This window comes from Lacerta agilis, chromosome 13, assembly GCF_009819535.1.
Source record: "Lacerta agilis isolate rLacAgi1 chromosome 13, rLacAgi1.pri, whole genome shotgun sequence".
Classification (NCBI taxonomy): Eukaryota; Metazoa; Chordata; class Lepidosauria; order Squamata; family Lacertidae; genus Lacerta; species Lacerta agilis.
This window is the reverse complement of record NC_046324.1, coordinates 13,076,436-13,092,530: the sequence shown is the minus strand read 5'-3', so window position 1 is coordinate 13,092,530 and position 16,095 is coordinate 13,076,436. Positions and strand designations below refer to the sequence as shown.

The following is a 16,095-nucleotide window of genomic DNA, read 5'->3' as shown; positions in this document are numbered from 1 at the left end:
CATACCAGATGGAGCTGGTAGGCACCAACCTCATTCCTGATGCTCCTTTAGTTAAAAAGCAATATCATACTACAGCTGCCTTTCCTTTTGCTCACACCAAACAAGTCACATACTCGTTTACAGCTTGCTGTTCAGAAGGCTATGTGATTTAAGAACTATCATGGATTTCTTTAAACATGTATATGCACTACTTTGGGTGTTCTCTGTTCTTGTCTCTCTCAGATGATATATCTGGGCTCAGGTCTTTGCTGTGTAGGTGCGCTAGCAGGATTGTCCAGCCAGAGCACCTCTAGACTTGGCAATGCTCTAGGAATGATTGGGGTTGCTGGCGGCTTAGCAGCTACGTTGGGTGCTCTGAAACCATCCCCGGAAGTGCTGGCCCAGATGTCTATGGCCATGGCTATGGGTGGAACCATGGGTGAGTACTGTTCGTTGTACTAACTAAACCATTGAACTTAACCAGGAAGCACCTGGTGCTCCTTGGAAGGGCTCCTGCAATGAGAAAGTCATTTGCAGTGAACAAGCTACCAAAGAACAGCTTTCTGGCCACTGCTGTTCTTCCCCTCCAATGTGCAGATACTAGGGAATATTGTTTTACTATTTGCTGTGTTTTCTAGGTAAAGGTTAAAGGTAAAGGACCCCTGGATGGTTAAGTCCAGTCAAAGGCGACTATGGGGTGCAGAACCACCGAACTTCTGATTGGCAAGCCCAAGAAGCTCTGTGGTTTAGACCACAGCACAGTGTTCTAGGACATGTTTTCATATAATTCAGGGTATTTGCAAGCCCCAACAGGATGGGCTTAATTATGTGCTTCTTACTTAGATCATTCATGGATGGGTGGATAGATGGATGCATGGATGGATGGATGGAATAGAAAGATATTTGCACCAGCCTTTGGAATTTATGTACAAAGCAGTAGATGTTGGTCCATTAGGGTGAATTGGACACTGCCCCACAAATTTCATACCTCTTCCCCAGTGTTCTTTCCTCTGCACCTTTCTGAACACACCCATTATTCTGTCTAAAAGTGCTATTGGGCTGCCATAATAACACACATCTGTATGGAACAAGTAGTTTGGGACTGTGGTTCCTTACCCTGCAACCATCAGCTGCCCAGGAGGCACAGGGGCTTTGTTTACTTATTTATCCCAGAGATTTCTCTATTGCCCTTTATCAATGCATCACAGAGCAGTTTACAAAATTTAAATATCACAAATGCCTAGTATAAGGCTGAAATTCCAGCATCACTCACCTGGTTGGGAGTCAGCTCCACTGAATGCAGTGGGACTTAACTTCAGGATTGCATGGTGAAACATGAAAACACTTTGTGTGCAAAGGAACAACATCTTTGGCCCTGCACATTTGAAGAGGACTGAAGCTACAGAGTTTCTTCCTCACCACTACAGCAGCGTTCATATTGTCCCAAATGAGCTGACCAATGCTGTATATATTTTGAACTAGTTGACAAAAAGTGACTAAGTGCGATTATTTCCAAAGAAAAATCCACGAGTTGATTCTTCTTACTGGTTTATGGGGCCCCTGTATGCTGCTGTAACCTACTGTACCGGCAGACAGTGCCTTTATGAGAATTTGAACTATTGCTACCGCAGGTAAAATGAAGACCTCATTGCAAAGGCATCAGTGATCCATCAGTCAGTGGATTGTTAAGCATCTTTGGGGACTTAAGAGGTATATTTAACTCCGAAAGGTGGCAGTCTTGACTAAGAGGAAAAATGACAAAATAGAGAAGCGAGATATGCATGTTTTAAACATAGGGAGCATTTCCTCCGGAGCCAAATTTGCAGCCAGTTGCTATGAAACAAAGTAGTTTTCGTGACACTGGTGTTTATGAACTTTTGTTATGCTACTCCCCCAAAGTCTGTTTGGCCCCCACAAGGCCAGGCATCACCCAAGCATATCCATTCTAAATTGTAAAATCAGCTTGCATGGTGGTTTGTTTGTTTTAATAATTGTGTGAATTATCCCTCAGTGAACACAAATGGAGGACAAAATAATGAGAACTTATTCTGTACCCACAAAACTCAAGTTCTTGGAAATGTCCTCTGGAATTTTTTGGGTGGAGTTTTGTTGTGTTTTTTGCTCTCTACGAGGACTAAAATCCCTTTCCAACAAATATTGATATATCTTGTGCCATTTTCAAAGGCTGGCTAATATTAGTTTAGAAATCCATCTCAGTCTTAAAAAATTAGCAGAGCAGCATCCCAGTCCAGTTTTTTTATGGGTCCTCTAAGAAGCATATAGAGCATACAGAACTCACTGTCATCCCCACTCTGTGTAGTAGCAAGATTTCAGGGGGTTCCGGGTGCTCACCCAGGGTTTGTATTCCTTTGGAGAATTGAAGACGCAGCAGAGACTGTCATAGCTTTAAGAAACATTATTTATTCACATGATTACACCTTCAGTCTGCATGGAGGGAGTCCAGATCAGCATGGTCATTTCAAGAGGGATTTGTGCAGCACTGGAGTGCAAGGCCTCTCTCCCAGCCAGTCTTCAGCCATCCTGCCCAAGATGGATCTCCCCCTTTGTTCTCCCCTTCTTCTTCCCAACACACCTTGCTCGAAAGACTCTCTTTTCCTGTCATCTCAAGCACACACCCCATCATCATAGCAACCTCTGTCTGCCCAGGCCCAATATTCCTCTTAGATGGGCCATCAACACCTTTCGTCAGGGATGCAGGTGGTGTTGTGGTCTAAACCACTGAGCCTCTTGGGCTTGCCGTTCAGAAAGTCGGCGGTTCGAATCCCCATGACAGAGTGAGCTCCCCTTGCTCTGTCCCAGCTCCTGCCAACCTAGCAGTTTGAAAGCAGACCAGTGCAAGTAGATAAATAGGTACCACTGCGGCAGGAAAGTAAACGGTGTTACTGTGCGCTCTGGCTTCCACCATGGTGTCCTGTTGCGCCAGAAGCAGTTTAGTCATGCAGGCCACATGACCCAGAAAGCTGTCTGTGGACAAAAGCCGGCTCCCTTGGCCTGAAGGCGAGATGAGCGCCACAACCCCATAGTTGCCTTTGACTGGACTTAACCGTCCAGGGGTCCTTTAACTTTACTTTTTTTAGTACAAGAAGATCAAGAGTAAGGAACCCAGCAGTGTGGTTCTCAGTCCCAGAGTATTACGTAAGAAGAGCTCCAGTTTTATCCCAGGATTCCATGATACATTTTCCAAACAGCAGTGTCCCGTGTCTATTCCAAACTTTAAATCATACTTAGGTCCCTGTAGGAACAGGCATTCATTGTAGAAATAGACAATATCGGTAGGAAGTGGGTATGGTTATTTATGTCGTTGGTTTTCAAAATTTCTACCTCCAGAGAGTTCTGTCGATACAGGCATGTCTGCCAAGAAACCCTGGCACGTTGCAGAGGATTCTGGGTGTTCTTCCAAGGCAACCTCTCCCTTTGTAGATCACTTCTGGCTAAGTCTGCTAGATCTCCACATCACCCTGCATGGACTGAGGGTGCCCCAAGACACACCCAACCCTCTATTGCTGAGCACTGCAAGGATATAGTGGACAAACTGACTCTCAGGGTTGTTTGTTTGCCATTATTTATCTGTTCCATGATGATCCCCTGTTATGCTTCTAAGGTAACCCAGGACACCCCAGGAAATTGCTTGAAAATTACTATTTTATGCCATAGTTTGATCTTCCAACTACTCTTCTGACAGCAACTACCGTATTTTTCGCTCCATAGGATGCACCGGACCATAGGGCGCACCTCATTTTTAGAGGAGGAAACAAGAAAAAAAATATTTTTCTGGTTTTCCTCCTCTAAAAGCCCTGGGTTTTTTGGGGGGGGGTTGAGGACCAGCTCAAAGTTTTGCAGCTTTTTTGCAAAGGGAAAAGCCCTGGCTTTTTTGAGGACCAGCTAAAAGTTTTGCAGCTGTTTTTGCAAAGGCAAAAGGTCTTTTTTTGAGGATCAGCTAAAAGTTTTGCAGCTTTTTTTGCAAAGGGGGGAAAGCAAAGAGGAAAAGCCCCATTTTTATGGGGTTTAACTCACATTTCTGAAAAATCTTAAAGGGAGCCGTTTCCACTGTTTCCAGACAGATAATCTAATCAGCCAGTCACATGTCCTGGGGAAACAAACAAACAACCTCCCTCTGCAGCACATTCAACAAAGGTATCTTGCTGATCAGCTGCTGAGCGGTATCTTGCTGATCAGCTGCTGAGCGGGGTCCTTTCAACACTCCCTTTTCTCTTTGTAAAATAAAAAGCACAATCTGCTTTTGGCCCCTGGGCAATTCGGCTCCAGGGACCACCAATTGCTCCATAAGACGCACAGGTATTTCCCCTTACTTTTTAGGAGGAAAAAAGTGCGTCCTATGGAGCGAAAAATAAGGTATCCTTCTATTTACTAAAGTCTGCCAACTTCAGAGCTCTCTCCTACACTCCTCCCCCTGATGGGGTTGTGGCTCTGTCATCCTATATTTGCTCTGTGTTCTATAGATGCTGTTGCCTTGAGAGAGGTCCTAGCGATACCTTCTTTTGGGAAAGGGCTTAAAATAAGGTTGCGATTTCCTATTATTTTGTCTTTGCAGAAAAAAGGGGGGAATAACTTAAGAAAGTAAAGTAAACAGCGTCTTGTTACTTAACTGGCTGTTTATGCTTTCAAGACGGTATGAAATGCAATACAACGTTTTCTTTAACAACAACAACAAAAATATCTTGGATCTAAATTGTTTCCTTTTGCAGGTCTCACCATTGCGAAACGGATTGAAATTTCCGACCTTCCTCAGCTTGTTGCTGCATTTCACAGTCTGGTTGGCTTGGCAGCAGTTCTGACGTGCGTTGCAGAGTACATGATTGAATATCCACACCTTGATGTCCACCCTTCTGCTAATGTTCTCAAAACAGTGGCCTATTTGGGCACCTATATTGGGGGCGTAACATTCAGTGGTTCTTTAGTGGCATATGGAAAACTACAAGGTGCGCTAAATTATTTTAATTTTTATTCCCTGTGGTTTAGACACCCAAAGTTACGACATACAGACTTCTGCTAGGATTTCCAAAGGCTCTTAGAGTTAGGAACTCTGTTCACGCTGAATTTCCATAAGGATTGATGCCAGCCTTTAAAAAGAAAAAGAAAAAAACCTTTGAAAATTTTGTGGCTTGGTCCCAAGATTTTCTGAACAAGTAAATAGTTGCTTCGGACACAGCAATTTATTTCCAGAGTAGCTGTAGTGTCACAATATTACAAATTGGCATTGTGTGAGTTATGCAGTCACAACAAGGGCCAGTAAAGAGTACCAGACCAAGTGCTGCACTTAGACTGGGAAAGACCTGGGTTCAAATCCCTGATTTCCAAACGGCTTTCTCCTTGCAAAGAGACAGGCCATTGAAAGAAATCTCCTTTCAAAGCAGGATAGCGGACCCAACAAACACATATCCAGCAAGGTTCTATTAACCCTCTGCTGACCAAACCTCAGTCTTAAACTTAGGATCAAAAGACTGGAAAGAGAACCTTCGGACAACATCCAGATTAAAAACCCCAAATTGCAATAAAAATATTAACATGCCAAAAGATTAAGCCTCAATATTGTTTCCCCCCCCCCCCACTAGGTATATTAAACTCCGCTCCGCTTCTTCTGCCTGGTCGCCATTACCTGAACGCTGGGCTGTTGACAGCTTCAGTTGGTGGCATGATTCCTTTTATGCTAGACCCCAGCTATACGACTGGCATGGCCTGCCTCCTAGGAGTTTCAGGACTCTCCTCGATCATGGTATGTATAGGCATGGAAGCTTTGGGTTTGAAGAAGGGAAAAGGTGGGGCAAGTCAGGAACCAGAGGTGAGGGCAGAATTGGGTCAAGCGGGAACCTGTCGGGTCGGGGCAGAATCTTCTAGAACAGGTTGGTAATGGTAGGAGGATGGAGTCAGGGACACTGGACTGTGAAACACGATATATTATGGAGTGAGGCTGGCACAAGTCTAGTGAGCTGATAATGTGCAGTTCGAAAAATGGGAGGGGGGTCAGATACATTAGGTGTATTAATTAAGCACTTAAAGATGAAGCAATGTCAGGGACGGCATGTACACAGATTATACAAGGGTAAGATGTACTTTGGCCACCTCATGAGAAGAGAAGACTCCCTGGAAAAGACCCTGATGTTGGGGGAAATGGAGGGCACAAGGAGAAGGGGACAACAGAGGACAAGATGGTTGGACAGTGTTCTCAAAGCAACTGGCATGAGTTTGGCCAAACTGCGGGAGGCAGTGAAGGATAGGGGTGCCTGGCGTGCTCTGGTCCATGGGGTCACGAAGAGTCAGACATGACTGAACGACTGAACAAAAATATGTGCTCAGTCTCCGTACTGAAAACAAACTGCCCAAACTATGTTTTTAAAACCCTTCTTCTTTTTGACTCGAACCTCCTCTTCTTCACCTTCATCTTCAGGCAGGTAACATCCTTGTAAAGTAGCCATTTTGTGTGTGCCTATTACAGTTACTGTACGAAGGCAGAGTAATAAATGAATCATGGCCGTATAGTAGATAAGAACCACAGACTCCTATGAAGAAACCACCACTGGTACGGGATGTGTAAGCAAGGAGCAAAGCATGCTTTGTATTCATTCATCTTCCCCCAACTCCTTTCTATAGTGTCGGTTGTCAAAGAGGGGAATTTGTTTAGCTGGAAAATCTGCTTAAAAAACAACAATCCTCTTGTCATGCTCCTTGCCGAGTCAGACAATGGGGTTGGTAGTAGGTTGGGTTTTCTGTTTGTTTGTTTGTTTTTTAAGTAAGGCCAGCACTGAAATATACTGGGTTTTTAGACCCCAGTACATATTAACTTGCCAGAATGTGGTTTAACTGGTTAGCAGAGTGCAATCATGGAACGTCAGCTACCCTTGGCATGCAAAGATATTCCAGACGAAAAGGCTGGGTATAAATTTAGTAAACAAATAAATAGCAGTGACATAGTCTGTACTGTTGATCACAAACAAGATAATTTAGGGTATATAATTGCTCCTGTACCCTGGGGTGGGATGGAAAGGCAACTATTTTGATGTTGCTGTTGTTCAGCCCAATAAATCATATTGTTTTCCCTATTGCGTGTGTAAGAAATATAAAGACTGTTGTTGTTTTTTTGGAGTGGTGGTTGGGCCGCCAGCAAAGGCTGTGCTGTGCTGCCTATTTTGAATTTCAAGCAAGGTAGCACAAACTTCTCCCACGAATATCCAGCGTCTGCTGAGCAATACAAGATGCAGCTGCGGCTGGAAGGGGGCAGGGAGGGGCTGGCGATGTTCCGAGGACTCCGCAGAGCCCTCTTCAAAATAGTTGTGCGGCTCTATAGAAATTCCATTAAAAAAATCCCGTGCTACCCCTTCAGGATCCCACAAACCACATCTGCAGGGTTCCAAAATCTTCTTAGCTGCGGGCCTTATGGTGAAATAAGCTACTGGTTTAATCAGTCAGATGTTATTGTAATCCTAGATTGGAGAGGGAGAGATAACAGTACGAGCCAAGAACAGGCTTGGGAAAGATATGATGTAGGGTTCCCAAATGTCTGTTTGACATAACCAAGATCTTTAGGTAGGTGCTTGCAATTTTCTTTTTTTTTGGGGGGGGGTTATAATTAATGCCCTTCTTTTCCACCATTCAGACTACTGTAACTGTAGTACACTGGGAAATATAGGGAGCATTGTAGTAACACTGTCATGTGAAGGAGTCAATGGGTTTTGGGGAAGGACAGTAAGATGGGCAGATCAGAAAAGTCCTTATTGGCACTTCTTGTAGCCGAGTAAGATTGTCTTTCATAAACACGGTCTTAACAGTGAGTCCGTAAGTGACTGTGGAGGCCAATTCTGGATCCACACATCCTTCCACAGTGGGGACATAGGTTTCCAGGCAGGAGTTTGCCAAGCGTGCCTTCCTCTTATCACATTTCCCTCTTTCGCCCAAAGTTCGAGTGTCTTCAAAGCCCATGACACCTTTGGTAAAGGCTGTTTTCCAATTGGAGTGCTCACAGGCCATTGTTTCCCAGTTTTCGATGTTTATACTACCGGTACATTTTTTAAGATGTGGCTTGAGAGTTCTTTAAACCTCTTTTGTTGACCACCAGCATTACGCTTTCCATTTTTAAGTTCGAAACAGAGAAGTTGCTTTGGAAGACGATAATCAGGCATCCGCATAACATGACCAGTCCAACGAAGTTAATGTTGAAGAATTATTGCTTTGACACTGGTGATCTTTGCTTCTGGCCATGTGTATGACCGCAGTCTTTGTTTAATCTCTATGCCTCACACATCCTGCTGATTAAATTCCCATTTCTTTCCTCCCCGTTCCTTTTCTTTCTAACGCGAACCTTATACACTCTTGCTGTTACTTAAACCTGACCTACGTTGGGTTCGCCTTCCCTTTTCGGCACGTGAAAATGGCAGGGAGTAACCCTGACGGCAGCTATTGGTGGAGCAGATATGCCTGTGGTGATCACTGTACTCAACAGCTACTCTGGGTGGGCCTTGTGCGCAGAGGGATTTCTTCTGGACAACAACCTGATGACCATTGTTGGAGCCTTGATTGGTTCTTCCGGAGCTATCCTGTCTTACATCATGTGTGTGGTAAGTAGGGGCGGGGGGGGGGGGGCGGAATTTTGAATCAGTTCGCCTTTGAAAGTGAACGTGTCTAATTTGCGCTTTCCAACCAGAGAACTGAAGCACAGCCAAACTGTGAAACAAACACTTCTCCAAATTTTGCCACGCAGTTCTCCAGCCAAGTACAAAAATGCATATCTACTAGGGTGAAATATACATAAGAATGAGCATCATTATATATATATATATATATATATATATATATATATATATATGCATTACAGTAGGGGAATTTGCTTTGTGAAACTTTGTATATTGGGGGAAATTGCATACAAATGTGTATATTAGGAGAAATTTGCAGTAGAATGCTGGCGAATTTTCATGAAAACTTTTTTAAAAAAAATATTGTGAGAAATTTTTTTTCCCTTCAAAAAAATGCAAACTGGTTTGGGAATGCAGAGAACTGAACTTAAGATTGGAAAAGTGAGAAACTGAGAGAAACCAAAATAGACAAGATTCACTGATCCCCAGTAGAAGATAGGTATAGGCACCCTGTGGTTGGTGTGTTTTCATTATTCATTTAGCAAGGCAATAATTTCATGACTACCCCACTTTATCTAGTGTCTGGAGCAACCAAGCCAGATGGGCGGGGTATAAATAATAAAATTATCATCATCACCACCGCCGCCATTAAGTGACTAGGTGTCAGCTGCTACATCATCAGTGTCCTTGTGAGGAAAGAGTACTGAAGATATATGCTGGGTTTGTTTGTCTGTTGTTTTGCAATTTAAAAAAAAAATCATTTACAAATATACACGCTGAGGAGGGAAAACAGGCCAACCTCTCTCCCTGTCATATACACACACAACCTGACAGGACACTTGCCTCAGCCTCCACCTTGGATGATAAAGATGTATCTAGCCTTGCTAGCTCTGCAATGTCAATCAGTCATCGGTACCCATTAAAGGAAAAATGGGGAACCTGTGGCCCTCTGGGTGTTGCTGTACTACAACTCTCCTCATCCCTCACAATTGGCCATGCTGCTGATGAGCTTGATGAGAATTGGAGTCCAACAACACAGGCTTCCCACAGGTTTAGGCAGTGCTTTTTTTCCTAAAAAAAATGTTTAGGGGAACTCTCATTTTCCTATTCATATTGAAATACTGCCCCCCAATGAGGCCTAACTTAGATTCACAAAATGTTTAAGGGTATGCGTACCTGTGCATCCCCCCAGAAAAAAAATGCACTGGGTTTAGGTGTTAACAAAACAGGCTGTGTGCAGTTAAAGTGTGTAACAGTGGCTTGCTTTCCTTATCTATGAATAAGCATTATGACTAAATATCTAACCATAGTTGATCACAAACCAGGATATGAAACCATGAGTTTGAAAGCAGTGGGTTGTATCCAACTAAATTCTACTCAAGAGTAGACCCATTAAAATTAATAGACCTCAGTTAGTCCTGTCCATGCTCTGAGTATGACTAATGTGGATACAATCTAGTGGCTTTAATTAACCAAGTTTAAGCATTCAGTAAAGCAATGGTTAAAGTAGTTTTCCTGCCTCTCCGTTCACCCCAGGTGGCAAGCAGATATCCCAAGTGGTTTTGGTTAGACCTGACATTTGTTAATGTATGTCTAATGGTTTGTCCAGGCCATGAACCGATCTTTGCCAAATGTCATTTTGGGTGGATTTGGTACAACATCTACGGCTGGAGGAAAGCCCATGGAAATAGTTGGAACACACACTGAAGTTGGAATCGATCAAACTGTTGACATGATCAAGGAAGCTAATTCAATCATCATTACACCTGGTAAGAGTTCAACAATGCTATATTCAATTGTTTAGTAGTTATGCACATAGGCTATGAAAAAGATATTTCCCAGGTTCTTGTTCTACTGTTACCTGTACAGTTCCCAAATATCCAAATTTATTTTCCCAATTAACAAATAACTTTTTACTGTATTGAATGCAAAGGTAACCGATCTCTAATTACCTACTTGTTAAGGCAAATGCTGTTAGTCACATCAGGCTCTGCTGACATCTGTGCCTCAGCTGACATGATAGAAGACCATATGAGGTGAGGTTGGTTGGGCCACTTAGTGGTCAAGACTGAGAACTGAACTTCAGTTGTGTCCTGAGACACAACTTGACCTGGAATGAGTCTGTACCTCAGAAAAGTGCGTAATGTCACTGACTGGAAATGTCCTTTTCTAAAACAGTGGGAAGGAGACTTGGAGAAATTTCTGAAACTGAAAGCTGATTCAGGATGTAAGAAGGCTTCATTTTCCTTTCTACCTTTTGCTCATTGCATGCAGCACTGCTTCCATTCCACCGGAGTTCATCTTCTGCTAAAACTGCATTACTTGTCTTGCTGTCCACGCCGGCAAAATTATTTAACTTATGTAATTTATGTAATAAATTATGTTGTCATTATATTATTCCACTCTATTCGTTTCACCGCAAACAAAAAACAATTCAGTTTGGGGGACATGGATGTAATCGATTATGTATTGTTTGCAGACTAAAAACAAGAACAGCATATATCGATGTTATTAGCTGGATTGATTTCTGTTCTGGAGAGGGGACAAATAAGCCAACATTGGCAATTTCTGTTCCCGTTTCTGTTTTTTGTCAGAATTCTCTGGCATCCCTAGAGCTAACTGACAATTCTACCAGATTATAGATGGAGAAGGTTCAGACAGGGGTGGAGGAAGGGGGTGTGGTGGCTGCAATCTGCCCCAGGTGTCACCACTGAGGGGGGTGACAAAATGCTGGGCGGCACTGACCGCGGGGCCTGCAGTGCGCCTGAGCCACATGTCTCTCGGTGGCTTGGGCACGCACAGGCTCCGCGATGGCCAAACGGCCCGCCCGCTGCCTCCCACCCCAGCTGTAGGGAGGCTGAGTGGGAGGAGGCAGGCAGACTCTAGAGGCCCCATGGTGCACCCCGCCCCTATGGGCAGCTCACCCCAAACCTGGGTACGCCACCCCAGGCGCCCAAGTGGCTTCCTCTGCCACTGGGTTCAGAAGCAAACCAGAGTTGAGCTTCTCTTCTTTCTCCAGCTTAGCAAAAAATAAAAGGGGGGGGGGATAAAGGCCCTGCCTTACCAAGTCCTCAGGAGGGTGGTCTCTCTTCCCTGAACAAAGTTCAGGAGCTTGAAGAGGAGAATGGGTTTTTCTGTTTTGTCTTCAAGAAGCCTCCTGTCCTCCTGTCTTTCTCATGTACCATGGACAAGACAGAGTGGGTGGGGGGAAATCAGGACGGTGCTAAAGTCATATTGCACTGTTCTGACGCCTGCTTCTTTTCTGTGTGGCAGAGCTTGAAGGGCATAAATGACACCTGGAGCTAGCTTCATTTTGTGACTTGAACATGCATTCTGTCTGGAATAGACTAATAGCTCTTCTGTGGTGCTTCCTCCTCATTATTACAGGGCTGGGAAGCATAATGACTCCAGGGGGTTAATGCTATTCTAATTTTTTTTGTCCATTTCCAAACTACATTATTTGACCATGAGACACTGTGTACCACATGGTCTTTGAATTCTCCAGAAAAGCATTCCTCCTCTTATTTTTATAGGAAACCAGAAAAATATGTCCTACTGGATGAGCCTGAGTTCACAGCACAAAAAAAATCAAAAACCAAAACCAAAAAAACCAAAAGGAGATGCAAGTCACTGATCTCATTGACAGGGAAAATTCCCCTGCTAGGTGCATTGAGTTGTTTGCAGAAGCATTTAGTTAAACAGGCTGGTGGTCTTGGCAGGACAACTTTAGCCTGGATGCTTGAGCCAGGCCAATTTCTTCTTGGGCTCTCATAGTTAAAACTTCTTGCCCCTTGCAATGTGCTTGGGCAGCCCCATTCACCTGACTTGGGAGTGCGTCTGGCTGGCCCTGCAAGCCAGAAATTTCACTTAGCAAGAGTCTCCAAAGGAAGGGGCAGCAGGAACAGAAAATGAACATGTCTAAGTCCATTATTCCCCATCTAAGCATACTGCTTTTGAGGGAGGTGGGATGAGAGAGAATGAATTTAATACTTCAGAGATGTTTTTTCAGTAATGCTTTAAAATATATGTTTTACATGGTTGGAGTGCTCAGATATTTCCTCCTGGACATAATACCTAAATTCCTCTCCCTCAAGAGACAGGAGAACTTTGTGCAGTGAAAGTTTGTAGGGAAAAACTTCATCTGGAACTAAAGACTGGGTTCTGAATTCAACACTGCAGAGTGTTTGGAGGGTTGGGAATCCTCTGGTTGTTTCCTAGTAGGGTTTTAGCAGGGGGTTGTATTGGTTTTCTTTATGCTACCCCACCTCCATTTGCTCCTAAATGTCTGTCTTAATTTTCATACTGTTGGGTTGATGTTCTACGATTGTTATATAATCTGGTAAGACATTTTGCTTATTTGTGGGCCCTGTGGACTCTTGGTATATATTTGCAGCCAGACAAAAGGGACCCAGAATCTTTGTTTAAATCTAGGGCTGGCAATGGTGGTCAGAGTAGCTGGGGGGTCTGGAACCTCCTAGCACTGTTGCTGCAGTTGCTGGCTCTCACAGCTGTCTTATCTGAGCATGCAAACAGCGACCAGAATGACTAGAGATGGAGCAGCATTTTTCCATTCCCCCCCCCAAAGGGGGACCCAGACTTGGCCCCGTGTCAGTGGAGGCGGTCCCAGCTTTTGCCCAAGGATGGTATGTTCTGGTGCTTGGCCTGCCAGGTGACGAGGGAACACACTGAAACTATATTACCTAGAGTGTTCCAAACCTAAAGCTTTTCACTACTTATTGGGACAGTGCACAGTTAAATTTACTGCCCCTGAATATGACACAGACTGTGCAAGACATGCCAGCTACTCTATTTGACAGAATAGCATAAGCAAAAAAAGGGGGGGCAGTTTTTTGTCCCATGAGTTTTTAAATCTAAAGTTGCACCACAGGAAAAGACAACAAATGAAGAGGAGCTATTGGAAAGATGAGTGTTAAAGGAATGAATGCGAGCACATGTGGGTACATGCACTTTGAGATGTGCTGCATACGCAAACCATACATTTAAAGCACATCTATTTTCCCCAAAGAATCATGGGAACTGTAGTTTATTAAGGGTGCTAGGAACTACAGCTCTGAGGGGGGGGCTACACTACAGTTCCCAAGATTCTTTGTGAGGAAGCCATATGCTTTGAATGTCTATGTGTTGGGAATTAAAACCTGGGAGGTATTAAGCAACTGCTTAAACTCTGATTTCTTCTCTCTCATCATTGTAGGTTGGGGCCTTTGTGCAGCCAAAGCTCAGTATCCTATTGCTGACATGGTAAAGATGCTTAATGAACAAGGGAAGAAAGTCAGGCAAGTGTGATCAATATGCTGGTATAAACAGGTTACATTACTAATAAGAAAATTCGCTTTAGTCGCCGGAGATCTGGTGTGATCCGCAACCATTTACTCTACAGTAACAGCTTTGATGGCACTCTTATGGTGTAGTGGTTAAGAGCGGTAGACTCGTTATCTGGGGAACCGGGTTCGCTTCCCCACTCCTCCACATGCAGCTGCTGGGTGACCTTGGGCTAGTCACACTTCTCTGAAGTCTCTCAGCCCCACTCACCTCACAGAGTGTTTGTTGTGGGGGAGGAAGGGAAAGGAGAATGTTAGCCGCTTTGAGACTCCTTCGGGTAGTGGAAAGCGGGATATCAAATCCAAACTCTTCTTCTTCTTCTTCTTCTTCTTCTTCTTCTTCTTCTTCTTCTTCTTCTTATGAAGTGAGATAAATCTTTAAAAAGATGACCTTGCTTTGTGGAGGCATATCATAAGAACTGTTTGTATCTACCCTTCATCCATGAGAAATGGTTGGCTACTTCTTTTCCTTCTGCCTTCATTTCCCCTCCTTTCATCTCTCTCCTCAATTACTGGGTCCTGCTAACGAGAAACATCATAAAACACAAACTCATAGTTAACAGCAGTGGTTGTTGTTTTTTTGTGGTGGGGAAATGAGTTGCTTGTCCTCATGTCGTGGGTGCCAGCACAAAATGGCTGCCCATGGCGGCGGCGGGGGGGGGGGGGAGGAGAAAAGTGACTGTACTCTGTGAGTACCATAACAAAAGAGCTGAAAGCCCTGTCTTCTTTTGCAATGGACCACTCTTGTCATGCAGCCATGAATGGCACAGAGCATCTACACATTAAAAATAGTGCCACCTTTTGCACATTTACTCCTCTGCACCATATTGTGCTCTGCCACCACAAGAAATAGCAATATGCTCCTTGCTTATTATTTATTTATTAATCGCCTTTATAGACCACCTTTCTGCTAAGGCATTTAATGCTTCCTAGGCTGCCAGAAGTCTACATTTCCCTCCATCTCAGAACACCGCAGTTTCTCCATTAGGAATACAGGAAGCTGCCTTAAACAGAGTCAGACCAAGTTTCGTGATTGCTATCACATCTAGTTTGGCTGTTTGAGTTCTGGACATGGATGAGGGACCTGTGGATATGGAACTCTGCTTAGGTATGAATCTTGGGAGGAGTGATTGAGCTAATAATAATAATAATAATAATTGTATTATTTATACCCCTCCCATCTGGCTGGGTTTCCCCAGCCACTCTGGACGGCTCCCAATAGAATATTAAAAACATGATAAAACATCAAACATTAAAAACTTCCCTAAACAGCGCTGCCTCCAGATGTCTTCTAAAAGTCAGATAGTTGTTTATTTCCTTGACATCTGATGGGAGGGCGTTCCACAGGGCGGGCACCACTGCCGAAAAAGCCCTCTGCCTGGTTCCTTGTAACCTCACTTCTTGCAGGGAGGGAACCACCAGAAGGCCCTCGGCGCTGGACCTCAACAATGGGGGTGGAGACGTTCCTTCAGGTATACTGGGCCAAGGCCATTTAGGGCTTTCAAGGTCAGCACCAACACTTTGAATTGTGCTTGGAAATGTACTGGGAGCCAATGTAGGTCTTTCAGGACCGGTGTTATATGGTCTCGGTGGCCACTCCCAGTTACCAGTCTAGCTGCCGCATTCTGGATTAGTTGTAGTTTCCGGCTCACCTTCAAAGGTAGTCCCACGTAGAGCGCTTTGCAGTAGTCCAAGCAGGAGGTAACCAAAGCATGCACCACTCTGGCAAGACAGTCTGTGGGCAGGTAGGGTCTCAGGCTGCATACCAGATGGAGCTGGTAGACAGCTGCCCTGGACACAGAATTGGCCTGCGCCTCCATGGAGAGCTGTGAGTCCAAAATGACTCCCAGGCTGCACACCTGGTCCTTCAGGGGCACAGTTACCCCATTCAGGACCAGGGACCAATTACACCCTCTTGGCCTAGCGTACCTCACTGATGTTAGCAGAGTGACTGAAATAGACCAGACCAGAGTCCAGAGAGAAAAGAAACTGATCCTAATTTACTCAGTGTGAGCTGAATAAAAGCAGCACATAATATGAGGATAAATAGAGAACTTTTTTATTTCATACGGTACATAGGGTAAAAAATGATTAAGAACTACTTTCCCCTCCTACACTTGCAGTTGTGAAAACTCAGCTGACACTTTCTTTCTTACTGACACTTAACTCCC

General features: G+C 44.2%; 1 protein-coding gene across 1 annotated transcript in view; it reads left to right on the top strand.

Annotated features, from left to right (window-relative positions):
* LOC117056520 (NAD(P) transhydrogenase, mitochondrial-like) overlaps positions 1-16,095 on the top strand; it is a 63,474-nt gene that overhangs the window by 43,483 nt on the left and 3,896 nt on the right. The window contains exons 14-19 of the mRNA XM_033166972.1: positions 223-418; positions 4,707-4,940; positions 5,574-5,734; positions 8,391-8,570; positions 10,195-10,354; positions 13,798-13,879. Of these exons, the coding sequence (XP_033022863.1) occupies positions 223-418; positions 4,707-4,940; positions 5,574-5,734; positions 8,391-8,570; positions 10,195-10,354; positions 13,798-13,879 (1,013 nt within the window). The remainder of the gene's footprint in view (positions 1-222; positions 419-4,706; positions 4,941-5,573; positions 5,735-8,390; positions 8,571-10,194; positions 10,355-13,797; positions 13,880-16,095) is intronic.